This window comes from Dermacentor albipictus, chromosome 4 (assembly GCF_038994185.2).
Source record: "Dermacentor albipictus isolate Rhodes 1998 colony chromosome 4, USDA_Dalb.pri_finalv2, whole genome shotgun sequence".
NCBI lineage: Eukaryota > Metazoa > Arthropoda > Arachnida > Ixodida > Ixodidae > Dermacentor > Dermacentor albipictus.
The window spans coordinates 93,681,132-93,695,706 of NC_091824.1; the positions used below are offsets into that span (position 1 = coordinate 93,681,132).

General features: G+C 42.2%; 1 protein-coding gene across 9 annotated transcripts in view; it reads right to left on the minus strand.

Annotated features, from left to right (window-relative positions):
* Positions 1 to 14,575, minus strand: part of LOC135919974 (homeobox protein PKNOX2-like) — a 48,113-nt gene that overhangs the window by 32,252 nt on the left and 1,286 nt on the right. For 7 of the 9 annotated variants that reach the window (XM_065453998.1, XM_065454000.1, XM_065454003.1 and 4 more), the window contains exons 2-5: positions 14,086 to 14,215; positions 10,638 to 10,900; positions 7,303 to 7,474; positions 3,147 to 3,428 (exon numbers count right to left, since the gene is read on the minus strand). In XM_065453998.1, coding sequence (XP_065310070.1) covers positions 3,147 to 3,428; positions 7,303 to 7,474; positions 10,638 to 10,861 — 678 coding nt within the window. In that variant the 5' untranslated portion in view covers positions 10,862 to 10,900; positions 14,086 to 14,215. Of the gene's footprint in view, positions 1 to 3,146; positions 3,429 to 7,302; positions 7,475 to 10,637; positions 10,901 to 14,085; positions 14,216 to 14,380; positions 14,554 to 14,575 lie in introns of those variants that run through there. The other 2 variants (XM_065454002.1, XM_065453997.1) reach the window with 2 other exon arrangements.

Genomic DNA, 14,575 nt, shown 5'->3' on the forward strand with positions numbered 1-14,575 from the left:
TGGCATCCAACTCTCAAATTCATCAAAGTTAACTTTCTTTCTCATTCAACTTTGCTTTTTCCGACTGCCCAATAACTCAGAAAATATTGCGGCCCCTTCCATGAATAGAAAAGTCAGCAGCAACTGTACTTATTTGCATAAAATATCAAATTTCAATATACCAAAATTTCGACAGGATGAAGCAAATTGCTGATTTTATCGATTGTGTTATATCGAGGTTAAACTGTATTTCATTCTCTTCTTTTTTTGTATGTACAATCAACGAGTGGAACAGCCTTCCCTTCCAAGTTATTTCATATTAACTAAATGATTCTTTTTATCATGCAATATGTGCTTAATATTTGCTTAGTGTTTCACTGTTATATCCTCCCTGCTTTAATGCCTGTACAGGTGATACAGGTACATAAATAAAGAAAAGCAAAATTCAAGGAAGGGAAAGTATGGCCTTCATTTACTTCACTAGTAACCAACTTTTTCGTACCAAATGAATGAAAACAATCTCCGAGAGAATATTTTGACAGCTGATACTAACCTGGTGTTCTCTTTAGTGTCCCTTGAATGTCATTAAGTTTGAGCATATGGCATAGTCTTGAGGTGCCATACCAATTCACATTAAAACCCTTGTGCCCATACCACTGTTCACTACACCAAAAACCCAGGAATATGTTCAACCAAACAACATACTTTTGCAAGTAAATGAAATATTTCTTTACAATGCCAGGCAGACCCACTAAAGGCCTTACTTGCAATCACAACAACCCCAGCAAAAGCTACCATCAATGACCCTTTTAAGTTGTAGCAGGTGTTTGCATATTAAAAATCTAAAATGTAAATTGAATATTTCTGTCTGGAATTGAAGTATTCAGACTGAAAGCTTGATGTTAAATTTATTTGAACATCTGCATGTGATGGCCAAATATGCAGGATAAGCTATGATTAATGGAGGAGGCCTGTTATAGAGATTCTGCAACACTAGTACAGTCAACGACTGAATTTTCGGACGCCCAAATTTTCGGACATGCCTGATATTTCGGACGTCTTTGCAGCACCGCCCAAGCCCCATAGAATCAATGTATAAGGACATCTGAAGTTTCGGACACTCGAACCCCCCACCGTCCAATTTTCCGGACTTTTTGACACGACGGAAGGTTCTTTGGATCCTCGCGCAGCGCCCGTGCGAAGGAAATCGACTTGCAGCCGAAGCATATCACTGCTTTGAACCACAACTAGCCGAATCTAGCCGTCACACATCGATTTGGTCTGGCCAGGCTGGCTATGTTCATCGCCGCACTTCCGCCTCCGGCGGAGTTTCCGGAGCGGCGCCATTTCGTTTGTTTGCCCCAGCCTGATAGCGCCGGCCACGTTTTGGCTAGCGTGGTTTTTATTGTGCTGTTGTGTCAAGTGTGCTCTGCGACGCTAGGTCTAGGTGCTTCGACGCTCGTCAGCAAACTCCACTGTTCGCAACTTGAGGATTTCGCTTGCCTTCGATGGCCCCCACTCCGTCTTCATCGTCCTCGCCGATGGAGAAGAAAGCTGCCAATTATTAAGCAAGTCGTGAGCGGCCGATCGCAGGCTAGCGTGAGCAAGGAGTTCGGCGCCCATGGACGACGTGATCAACGACCTCCGCTCTGCTGGAGTTTCCATACCCATGGAAATAACTTTTGAACAGTTTGTTGACGATGACAACGAGCTCAACTTCTGCGCAGAACTGACTGAAGAGGAAATAGTCCGTCAGGTTGTGGGGGATTCAGAAGACTCCGATTTGAAAGGAGGAGCCAATGCCTGCGCCGCCTACAAGCGCCGAGTTGATGCGAGCACTGTTGACTATTCATGGGTGTACAGTGCTGACATGACCCTTTCTCTGATCGAGGCGAATATGATCGCATGCAACCGGAACGCCGTCCAAACAACAATCAACAAGTTCTTCAAGCCACTGCAGCAATAACACTGGCTGCCCGACGATGCACATGTACATAATAAACCGGCAGTCGGCTGCATACAGAGTTTTTGAACGCCTCTTTTTATAGCCACTTCACTGATGCTTTGGCAGGGTTTCAGAAGCCTGGTACTTCGCCCTTTACCTCTAGATCCGATAAAAAAAGAAAAAAAAAAGGTGCGTCTTTTTTTGCATGCATTCATTTTTTCGGACTGCCTGAATTTTTGGACGTTTTTACGTTTCCCAGAGGGTCCAAAAAATCAGTCGTTGACTGTATTCGGGTAATTCTGGTACACTAGGCACTTCGGCAGTGCTCAGCAATTCAACAAGGGCTCATGATGAGTTTTCACTCTTTTATGGGTTTATAAGCTGGTCACATGAAGGAACCTCCAGATAGTAACGTACGAGTTGAAAGAGTCGACGTTTATTACTGCTTTTACGAGGCAAAAGATATCCACTACTCAATTTTATATTCAAAGCCAGTATTCAATGAATGCTTGAGTCAATGTGAAAATTTCACTATTCAACCACTCCTGGCTACTATAACCAACAAACTGTGTACACACAGCACACCATTTCGTGCGCAATATGACTGCAGAATGTATGGACACTTGTCACTCTACTGCACCAGTAGTAAGCACATAGTTACACCTCTTTATAATGACACGGGATAATATAACAAAATACAGATGAACACAACACAAAAAATAAAACACCCTTTCAAAGCCATGTGCAAATACATGCATGCAGAGGCTGCTCTATATGTACACTACCTTTAAGCTCTTGATGTACTTTGAAATCTCATTGCAGTTAGGCTTTAATGAAGCAAAATCTCCAAACCAATGAATGCAAGGAACAAATTCTTCCCCAAAACAAAAAGCCACCTGCCTGTTTTGTGCCATGTATTCTATTTAAAACAACCCACCGAGAGCTGCTCATTATGCAAGAAGGTGTTTGAAGCTGTTTGCTCATATGGAAAGGCAGCTGTACAAAACAAGGACACCAGAAGAATGAGAATGATAACACAAACATCAGTCGTTCTTGTCCTTGTGTTGTATGCCTGCCTTTCCGTACAACGAATCCCTACAAACTTCCTCAGCTTTCTGTTATTCTAAGCATTAATTTGTAGAACACTGCTTTGTGTAGTCAAAGCTAAATCCCAAGATTAAGCATTAAAGCTTTCCCTCCGTGGAAGCCTTCCGAAGCCCACCTGTGTGGCAGTGACAAGGGAGTGGGCAGGAGGGGGAGATGGGTTGCTGGCTGCTGGTGGCGGGGGCGAAGAGCACGAAGACGAGGAAGCTGTGTCACTCATGCTGCCACCTCCTTCGCAGAGGGACCCCGAGCCTGGAAAGTCGGCAGACCGGAGCAGGTTCTCGCTTTGCATTTTGCTCTTGAGGCAGGCAATGTAGCGGTTGCAGAAGTCCTTGCACAGCTCCTGCACCTTCTCCAGCTCCAGCAGGTGGATGCGAAGCACCTGGATCGCCTTCACCATCTGTACACAAACAGGAGCATGGGTGGGCAGGTCACAATGACAGGTTAGCTGGATTTACTTGATGGACTTGATTGTGGATGAATCAGTCATGTAACACATGACATACATTGGACAACTTCACAGCTTGCACTCACACAATCGAGAAAAACGGATGAGAATGCAGATTAACTGACCCTATTTTTGTTCCACAAACAATGGGCAACAGCGCTAAGGCCATCCAGATGGTGCCTATTTCACTCCGTCGTCTTCCAGCTAAGAGCATCAGCCACATCTTTTTGTTACACGCATTTCAATTCAATGAGACTTGAATTGGAGAGGAGATGGTTGTTCACAGACTAAAAAGTTTAATTGTCAGTAATTTGCTATTTCCCTAAAAAAAAATACTGACGGTGACTTGGCTGTCAGCTGCACCGTGAATTGCCTTCCATGGACCAAATGAGTGCCGTGGAAATTGTTGATGTATGGTTCAGTGATATGCAATCCACAAACACCAAATTGCAATTCAGTCCACCATGTGAATCTATCTTTAAAGGTGATTTCCCTGTTAGTCTTCAACTTCAAAGACTATATTGCATTTATTAAACACAAACCATGAGACAAAGTTTTTAGACTGTGAAGAAAGCAGAATGTACTACACAGTTGTGGTAGTGTGGGTGGTTCTACTTGTCTATACAAATTCTTCAGTGTTCAAGCTGTTGATTTAAATACTAAGACTACTCTTGGAGCCATTCACTAGGCAAATGCAGAGTTATGCAGCAACAGATTACTTGGCAATCTCAATGCCACTGAAACACTGTCTCAATTGTATGTGTTTACTGAGGTACAAAATAACTGTGTCGACATGCAATTGGCGCCACACCATCTAATACATTCTTTTATATCACACACTGTAACCAAGTTGAATAACCTGCCTCATTACACTCAAATTTAAAATTAAATTATGGGGTTTTACGTGCCAAAACCACAATCTGATAATGAGGCACGCCGTAGTGCCTCATAATCTGGAATAATATGGACCACCCAGAGTTCTTCATCGTGCACCTGAATCTAAGTATGTGGGTGTTTTCGTATTTCGCCTCCAACGAAAATGCAGCAGCTGTGGCCGGGATTGAACCTGTGACCTCGTTTGCCTCGTTACATTGCCACTGAAGATGAATGACGCAACAGAATTACAAAAGCTTGTAAGCATATGTCTTGTGTTCTAGTGCTATCGATCTGTGAGCAGTTTTTCAAAATTTCAGCCCTCAGAACGCACCTCGATTTATGTTCGGGTTCACAACGCAAACATAATGGTTTTATTTAATTTTTCTCGTAAATTTTTTTCTATCACTTCAAACTTCTGTGAGCTAAACCACTAAACACCACCGTGATCACTACCATCTATAAAGTCATGTTCAAACACATACAATCAAACATAGCAAAGTAGTACATCAGGAGTGCTGCCTGTTCAATAACCTTGGTGGCGGGAAGGATGACGCCGTTCTCACCAACAGTGGCAAAGACGTCAGCAGTGACAACGAGTAAATTGCACGCACACTCGTCCGTTCACTGTACTTTGCAGTGGCAGTTCATAGTAACGATGAATGAAGTACCCTGCAAGCATCCGCTCTTATGCATGACTTCCTGTTTATTTGCAACATCACTCGGCATTATAATCATAATATACATTTCTTTTCTTTTTCTGAGAGAACAAAAGTCCCCCCTCACATTATATTTGTGGTCGCATTATTTACATGCAAATATAGTCATTCAACTTCATTTGATTCAATTTTTCAATTAATTCAATCTCGACCAACGGTAATAACAATAATATGCGAGGTATTGTCAGTATCTGCAGAAGTGGTCATGCCTGCATTTTAACAGCATCCTATATGTGATACAATAGAGGGCACAGTAATAGTTAGTACGTTTGATCACAGAGGATAAAATTTACCACTAGGGTCAACATTAGATTTTTAGGACTCCCTAGGGCCTGCAAAGACGTCCGAAAAAAAAAATTGGGCGGTCCCCCCGCTCCACACCCCAAAAGAGAGAAAGAAAGCGTGCCATTTACTCTCTCCAAGGGCTCAAATTGCCACAGGCACATTCAAAATAACTTTGAAGGCCTGCCAGTACACTTAATAAATGTATCGATGCTAGTGCTGTGACAGGAGATGGCGGGTGCACACGTTTCTAATTACGGAAGACATAATCTGAATCGTGAGTGGCCCCTTTCCACTCTTAGTATACTTCACTGCAATGCATTGCGAATGCTCGACCACGTAACACCGCTGTATTGCAAAAAAGCTAACACTAGGAAACCGGCATTACGCTATTCTTAAAGGAACAATACTTTAACCCTTGCTGTGCTTTCTGCGCTTTAAGCCATCGGCAAGGATGACAAAAGCAGAGTTGGTGCCATTGCTGATGGCATCAAATTCTTTCAATAAAAATTGCGACACTTAACAGCAGGAAGCTTGATCGCGAACGTCAAAGCAGCTAGGCCTAGCACTGCCGCAGTGGCTACATGAGAGCTTCAGTGATTACGGCTGCCAGCGGATCGGCATACGAGAGCACTAAATGGCGGCAATAGTGGCTTCAATTAAGGCCAATTTCGACCTGTGACAGCATTTAAAAGCACTGTACAAACAGCATGGTTGTAAAAAAAGGGGGAGGGGTGCAATGTTTGCAATGTTCACAGTTTAAAACAACAAACAAATACCGCGAAGATGTGATGCCCATAGCTATACCTGGCAACATTAAAATTTTGCAGGAACTGAGCAGCTACCTTTTGTTAAATATCTTAAACCAAGGTGGAAGAAAGTGTGCAATCATTGCATTCGAGTAGTACTAAGCTGAGGAAAAACTGGGAGGATAACAAGGAAGCTTGAGAAGAAAATATAGACCACGCAATGATCGATTGAATGAAGAATGAAAATTCTAATGTTAAAGAGACAGAAGTGTGAATCATGTTGAATTCCAATGGCGGAGTCGGAGCAGCCGACGGACTCCGCGAGCGAGCACTCGACTCTGGCATAGAGCAACGCCTCCAAATCCGTGAGTGGAACACAACCTGCGCCACCGGAGCAAGGCGGAAGCGGAAGTTCTATCACCGAATCACCCAGGATACCTTGCGTGTTGTCATTTCCTTCCGCTGTTTGCTCCCAGCACCGCCGCACCGGTCACTTGTCCCTTCAGCGCCGTTCACCTGTTCTTTTTTTTTAAGTGCGGAATGGATATCTCGCCAAGCGTGCAGCAGCTTTTGCTTCCTCGCGAGACGTGACCGGTGGCGCCTCCCAGCTGACAAATGTAGTAAAGGAAATATGTCACGCAGAGTTCCGGTCCACTCCGCCGATTTTGGCGGAGCAGCTTTTTCTGCTCCACGGAGTGACTCCCACTCGGAATCCCCTCTGACTCTCTCATTGGAACACCTTACTCCCGCCCTCACTCTGCCATTGGAACAAACTTGCTCCGTAACGAGCAGAAAAACTTGCTCTGACTCCGCCATTGGAATTCAACACTAGAGAGCAAGCGGGGGCAGTGAACATTCCAGGTGAGGCTAAGGGTAAGAAATGAAGTTGGGCACCACATGCTGCGTCGGACAGATAACGGGTGACCTATTAATGTAGCTGAATTGGAGCCAATGGAAGAGATGTGCAGTTGAGAATGGCCAAGGTGGTGCAATGAAATAGGACATTTGCAGCTACAAGATGGAGTCGAAGAATGCAAGGCAGGGGGTAATTGGAGATCATGGTGAGAGGCCTTTGTCCTGCAGTAAACATAAACTAGGCTGACTACGAGAATAATTATGACGGCAAGCATCAGAAAATCTGCTTCATCAATACACATCACAGGAGTTGACAACATTTAATGAAAAGCGTAGTGAAACCCTCACCAGGCCGTCCACTTCAGGATCATCGCTGAAAAAAGGCTTGCGGTCCTGTTCCTGGTGCTGCACGAACGCCTGGATGTCAGAGCTGAAGCTTTCAGAGCAGGGGACCTCGGCACTTTGAGTGGCTCGCTCACACTTCTCAAACAGCAGGGCCAGTAGGGGAAACAGAGGGTGCCTGAAAGTGCACAGACAGACCCTTCAATAGGTTCCACTCTGACAAGGATGTGGCTATGCAAAGCATTCTTTGCTTCAATCCTGCGCTCTCCTGCAGTAGGTATGTCTATCTGACATCATATTCCCTTGTGTGTATTGCCTCAGGTTGTCTAATGAACAGGCTGTACCATAGATTTATACAGGGCACAGTTCATGAAGAGTGTTGCACAAGATAACCGAAATGTGAAAGATAGGTTTCACACTTTAGTAGACACCATCCCTTGTTCGTAGTCATGAACCCTGATGCATCTATGGCGCGCCATATTTCCAAATCTAATTGTGACAAAATTTAATCGCAGTAGTAGTTAAAACAAAAACATGTACAAAGTTATATCGTTATGTCAACGTGAACCAAAACAATGTTATAACATTGTGTAATTGTGTGTGCTGACATTCAAGTGCTACCGCCTTAGTGCAGATACTCACTGCGATATGTTCTGCATAATTTGTGCAGTTTATGCATTAAAAAAGCTTTGCATAACATTTATTTCCAGAGTGCTCAGAATCTGTATATTTTCTTAAATATTGAAATGTGTACCACATTCAACAATGATCTTCATATTAGTGAAATAGACGAGCTTTGGCACTGCTGTGAAGAAACATGCAAAGTTGCCATCATTAAAGTTCTCCAGGTAGAGACACTGGCACTAAAAAAATTCAGGGGATCTACGCTGTTGAGTTTTTACTTGAAAAGCTGATAAAACTTGGCTTCTTATTCTATAGCATTAGATAAGGCCCAATAAAAAAAAACAAGAGGGTGAATCTGGTGAAATAACTTGTTATTCCTACTGACAGAGTGTTGAACGAATTTGGCTGCACTTGCTCCACTGGAGCTATTTGAACTACTGATGCAACTCCAGCCAACACTGCACATTCTTTTGCTTTAAAGGTACTGACAACCAATCTTCATGGTACCTATTTATTTTTTATGCAATGGAAAGCTTACCGATCAGAGTGTCTAATCATGAATTGGTAACTTGGAAAACGCCATGGAACATAATCTTTTATCAGAATTTTTCCATCTGCAGTGAGGATGTAGTCGTTCACAGGAAGCATGCTGAAAACGGTGATACGTGAGTGCGACAGCGATTATCCGCCGGCATTAGTGGGAGGCCGACGGCAAGTACAGCCGTAACTGAGAGAAAGTATTATTTTATTTATCAAGTCGATGTTCTTGTGATTCATGTTTTCCTAATTGTCAAAATACTTCTGCAATAATAGCTAGTACATGTTTTGGTGGCTTCCTGCCCAACTGCACTGGTGCTTAACCAGTCAAAACAAAACCAATCAAATCGTAAATGAAGCGGCGCTTCTACACGTGATACCCAGTTCAGCGCATTGCCATTGCCATAGCCATGTGTGCACTTTTGAGTTCTGAAGCATAGAATAAAGCACAAGTGCCTAATAATATAGTAACTGTAATTTTAAGCAATAATTATGTTGTACCTAATCATAGCAGACTTACGTAAAGTAATCTCATAGACTACATTCGAAGCACCAAGATTTCACCACCAGGCCTTGCCACTTACTGGTTTTTGAGACTTTCTTTGCCAATTTAAAATTATAATTCCTACTTCAATCGCAAACAGTGTGCTGGGTTCTACCAATATAAATCATGGTCAATTAATTTTCATCAATTTCTCTCAACACATTCTGGCCAGTTGTCAGTCCCTCTAATGTAACAGTCCATAGAATATTAGAGGCAGGAAAATGTTAACTTTTTCGAATATGAATTGAATAAATATAGTAAATATCAAATATCGAATCGAATGTAGAATAGTCCAACGCAGACGCATACATACTTACAACAGTGAAGAAGTAAAACGAAGGACACCGACCAACATAGAAGTGCTAAAAAATGAAACAAATCTAAAAGACGTTTCGTCTTCGCTACGGAAGCCTTGTTCACAATCATTTTTTAGCACTTCTATGTTGGTCGGTGTCCTTCGTTTTACTTCTTCAATGCTTCATCCCGACCAGACGGGCTTCCGTCGAACCCTCGATTTCATACTTACAACAGGAATATCTATTTTGGTATAATTCGGTGCAACGCCTGTACCGACTACTGCAAGAAAGACAGCTATCAGGGACAGATGGTCAGATTTAAATACAAGATCACCAATCTGCATGAGAAAAACTGCATGGATAGCCTCTCTATAACATTACAGCCTGATCACAAACAAATTTTAAAAGAAAGAAAGGCTGCTGCATGCCTAGCTCTCGAAAAGCGCTAAATAAATGGTCGCTAAAAGACCAAAAGCTGGTGGAAAAGAAAAAATCTGCTGAAGGACTTGTGTGTCATAGGCACATGTAGTATGACCGATTGCAAAGAAAATGTCACATTGTTACAGTGTAAAAGATAAAACTGCAACATTGCCATACTACCATAAAGACTCAATGTCAAACTACAAGTTCAAATAACAGGTTGTCATGTAGGCTTTCAGCAAGAAACCGAACACAGAGCTTGCATTACCCATTTTTTTTTCTGAATTGATTCAAGAACTTCTGCAGTCACACTTTTGATAATTAGTCACACTTTTTTACCAGACTGAGAACAGTAACCAGACGTAAACAGTTAGTTGTTGCATCAATATTTAGCGATTTTTAAATATAGCTCTTTTTTGAATACGAATCAAATATTACCGACTAACTATTCATATTCGAAACTTCGAATATTCGCCCACCCCAACAAAATATAACTTTTGTCACTCAGCTTTCGACTAATTTTGTTAGTATCTTGTTCTCTGGAAATTAAATGTGTCACTTCAATGAAAAAGAAAACCTGAAATAAGGCTGCCCTTATCGATCGTGAAGCTGGCAAACACAAAGTATTAGTATTTAAATCACACTGTACAACTATACTGCAACAAAACAGCTACAAGGGCTACTATGGACGATCTGCAGAGCACCGGGCTGGAGTCAACACTTCTAAGAAAACAAGTCTGTTATATGGCTACTGCATATATGCATCCATTCTTACTGTCGTTGCTATTATCTTTCACCACTTTTTCGTCTACTCTCCTCAATCACCAGTGAAAACTAAAGTAGTGGGCCAGATCATACTAAGTATGCTCAAGCCATCCTCTCTGCCTTTCCCAAGTCACAAGACTTTGGTTTTCACTCACTTGTAGACTGCCCTCTTGTCAGCTTCGAGCTGGGCTTGTGTCTGAGTGTCGGTTGGAGTAAGGGGAGATGGTGAAGGAGACGTGGGCGCAGCAGGGACTGGTGAGGATTCTCTTGATGGCACAGAGTCCTGATCTGAGCAGTGGCCGCTGCCACCGCCACTGAGGGGCTGCTGCAGGCTGGGCATGCTGACCACTGTGTCCCCTCGACTTGACGCCTCCTGCATCACGCTGTGGCAGCTAACCAAGGCCTCCTCAGCAGCCAACTGCACAATGCAAAGTAACAGCAGCTGCATCTAAACAGTAACAGCAGCTGCAAGTGCTAAATTAGCTTCTTTCACATTCTCATCACAGAAATTTAATATCAATTAGGTGACCAAAGTGATCGAAAGCCGCTGTAATTGGCATTGATCCAGGGTGGCAACAACTTGAAGCGACTTGGGGGGGAGGGGATATTATCGGATGATCACTTTCCCTAGATTTTGCATGACTTGGCACCCCATGCATTGGCATCTAAGGCGACAGCATTCCTGACACCACACCAAGACAGCATGCTTATCATTATGCAAGGAATGCTCTTAGCTATGGGCCCCGATGCCTGCTGCCAAGTCAAGCGAAATCTCGCAAAAGTGGCTGTATTCTCAAAAGTGACCATCCAAGAATAACGACCTTGTACTTGAGACATGCAGCATGTTCCATATGGTGGGACGTGCCCCAACTGACGCCTTGATAAAGCAATTATCAATCTTGCCATCGACCACTAAAATGACGAAATTGATGTTTCAGTGTCCGTACCAGCACCTTGTTTTCTGTTTTTGTGAACAAAGTACCTGTACGGGCACTGCAACATCAAGTTAGTCATTTTACTGATAGGTGACAAGATTTAGAATTGCTATACAATGACTTTACCTGGCCAGATGGCTTTCCATCAGACCCTTGACTATAACTGACTCCTTCCAGCAAGTAAGACAGATTCTGATTCACTAGCTCGATTTTGCACTGAGGCATCCCTGCACAAGTTTTATTCATGTCGAGACAGCTGTCTCTCCTGGACTGAAGTATGAGGAGGCTCTTAGACATATACGTCATCACAACACAAGTGCACTTTACATACACCTCTGAATTAAGAGAGGGCCTTATCTGCTCAAAACGGCTCAAAAACTTCCCTTATTTTTTATAGTAAAATTTGCCCTGAGGGACAACATATTTTCATGTGGAACTCAACTATATCTAATGTCAAGTGGATTTCTGTATAAATGTGTTAGAACTTCTATAATTACAGGAATTGCATCATACCAGAAGTATTAATCAGCCAAAACGACTCTCACTTTCAGGATTGTAGACATAAGAGAGTGTACAGAAATGAGGACTTGCAGCTCTCAACAGCTCAATTTTAATCTTTTCATGCCATTTCAATGCAAGGTACACAACCTCCCGCCTTTAGCCGATCCCAACTTCTGGAGAGAACTGTTAGCAAACTCATGCTTGCCACATAATACGGACTCTCCCAGCATTATAGCAAAAGCTAGGGGGGTTCAAATATTAGAATTTCCTAATCGAATTGAGTACATACATTTGGAAAAATATAGCTTAAAATATTGAATTGTATATCGAATACTTTCTAAAAAAAGAAAGAATACACCACTTCAGTCTAACATGCTAAAGTTCACTAAGGAAGATTCCACTTAAATGAATGCAACAAATCTGCAAAAAGCCTGAGGAAGAAATATCTTCAAACAGATTACTAAGTACAATATGTTAAGGAAAAATAAATAAAAAACAGAAGTGCTGCTCTATGTGCTACGACTAAAGCCTAGAGATGGATTAACAACACAATTTGAGTGTTTGTTTGCAACATTTGTTTTATCTTTTTGCACTCGACGGCCAGTGTCAACGATTCTTATCACATACTATTTGGTCATAGACAAATATTCGAACACTTTCAAAATCAAATTCTCTGGTCAAATACGACTTGGATAACACAGATGTCTCAATTCGTACTTGAAATTTCGAATATTCACACCCCCCAGCAAAACATTTCTTCATCATAGTGAAAGAGATGTATTTTGTAACGGTCCATTTCATTCTCCATGCTTTACAGGTTTCGTCATTGGCTTGAGCACCGTAAGCTACTTCGCCATAACTTGCCACTTGGCATGAAGGATCAAAATAAATAATGGAAAATGATAGCTTGTTGTGAATATGGCCCCTGCATGCAACTGCGATTCCTCCTTACATGACAAAGGTGCCACAAAAACATAATTAATCGATACAGAGAAGGCTACGCACTTTGCGTGAGTGACATATGCACAGCAATATATAAAACAAAACAACATGAGAGACTTCGATTCTCGCAGACCATGACAATCCCAAAGTGCGTATATTTATATTACACAGACTTGCATGAGGCATGAAAATAAAGGATCTTTTGTGTTTTTAATTTCACTGATCAGAACAGATTTCTCACTTCTACTGCCTACAGATATATTACCCATGACAAATGCTTCAATAAATGTTCAGGTAAAAAAGTGACAGAAGAAAGAAAAGGCAGGATAGGTGAAGTGTGCTCACTAAGTTATCTTTTCCCTTTGTGCAAAAAATTAAAATAAATAAATAAATAATTAAGAATGAAGGCTGACAGATGGACAGGTAATCACACTTTCTGGCACGGGGAAGAGTGCTTCAATAGAAATCAGCCTCAATTGAAAGGCAAATCAAAGCATTGAACAAGACATGACCACAAATAAAATAAACCGAGAAAACTCTGTGTGTGTTGTTTCTGCGGTCACCTCTAGTCTAATGTGCTGCGATTCACCCATCATTGCAAGAGCAACTATCTCGGATTTCCATTTTAGCGAAGCCTTAACACAAAAATGATGTGGTGAATATATGTGGCATCTATCACACCTCAACTTGTAGAACCAGGCTGTTTAGTCAAAAAAAAAAAAAGAAGAAGAAGAAGAAAGAAAGAAAGAAAGAAAGAAAGAAAGAAAGAAAGAAAGAAAGAAAGAATTTACAACAAAATATGTGGCTTGCTCAATTAGCTTTGGCTCGTTTGAATTGTACGAGTTCCATAACATATTTGAACTCATTGAACGTTCAATGTATTATCCTACTCATACATCTCGAAAGCACTGCTGCAATAAAGCACAGCATCTAATGAATACATTGTTGCACCAATAAAAGGAAAAATAAAGACTTGGAAAGGAAGAGTACGAAACGACAGAATGAGCGCTGAATAGTGAAGCACAGCACGAATGTTTGATGATGTGATCAGAATAAATTTGTCATGAGCACATGAAAGGTTTCATGATGTAGATATGCGAGTGCTGCAAGTCCTGCGACAGCAAACCAAGAAGATAACTCATTCAAGCTAGTTGCTATTCCCACGAAACAAGAAGGAGGTTCACGTGAGAGTTGTGATATGGACTTATTAGGTTCTAAAGCTCACCAGAAAGAGGCGATGCGCGGAGTATCAGTCTTCCGGCGTCGACGCATTGGCGGTTGCGAACATCACTAAGTGAGCCGATGATCCATTCGCTGCGCAGGTGAACGCGTCACTGGCCACCGCGCGAAGTTCGCTGCAGGAAATGAAAACAGGCCACAGATACACAAGATGAGGCGTCGATCTCGCCCACACGCCGCGCTCGATGAATAACGCCGTTCAGTAGGCGTCCTTGGACGATGCTACCGTCGACAACACTAGTTCAAAAAAGAAAAGGCCGTGATGGCACCAACCAACGCACTTGTGACGTGCCTTGACAAACGTGAATAAACGGGTCCAAACCTTCACGATTGGGAACCGTAAATAAACTGTCCCTGCGATCCTTGAAACAAATGTTTCAGGAAAAACTCGCACGCTGCGCACATCGCGAGGCCGCTTTAAACTGATTAGAATCTTGAAACAGGTTTCCTGTGAAATCCTGTTTTAAATAAGCAAC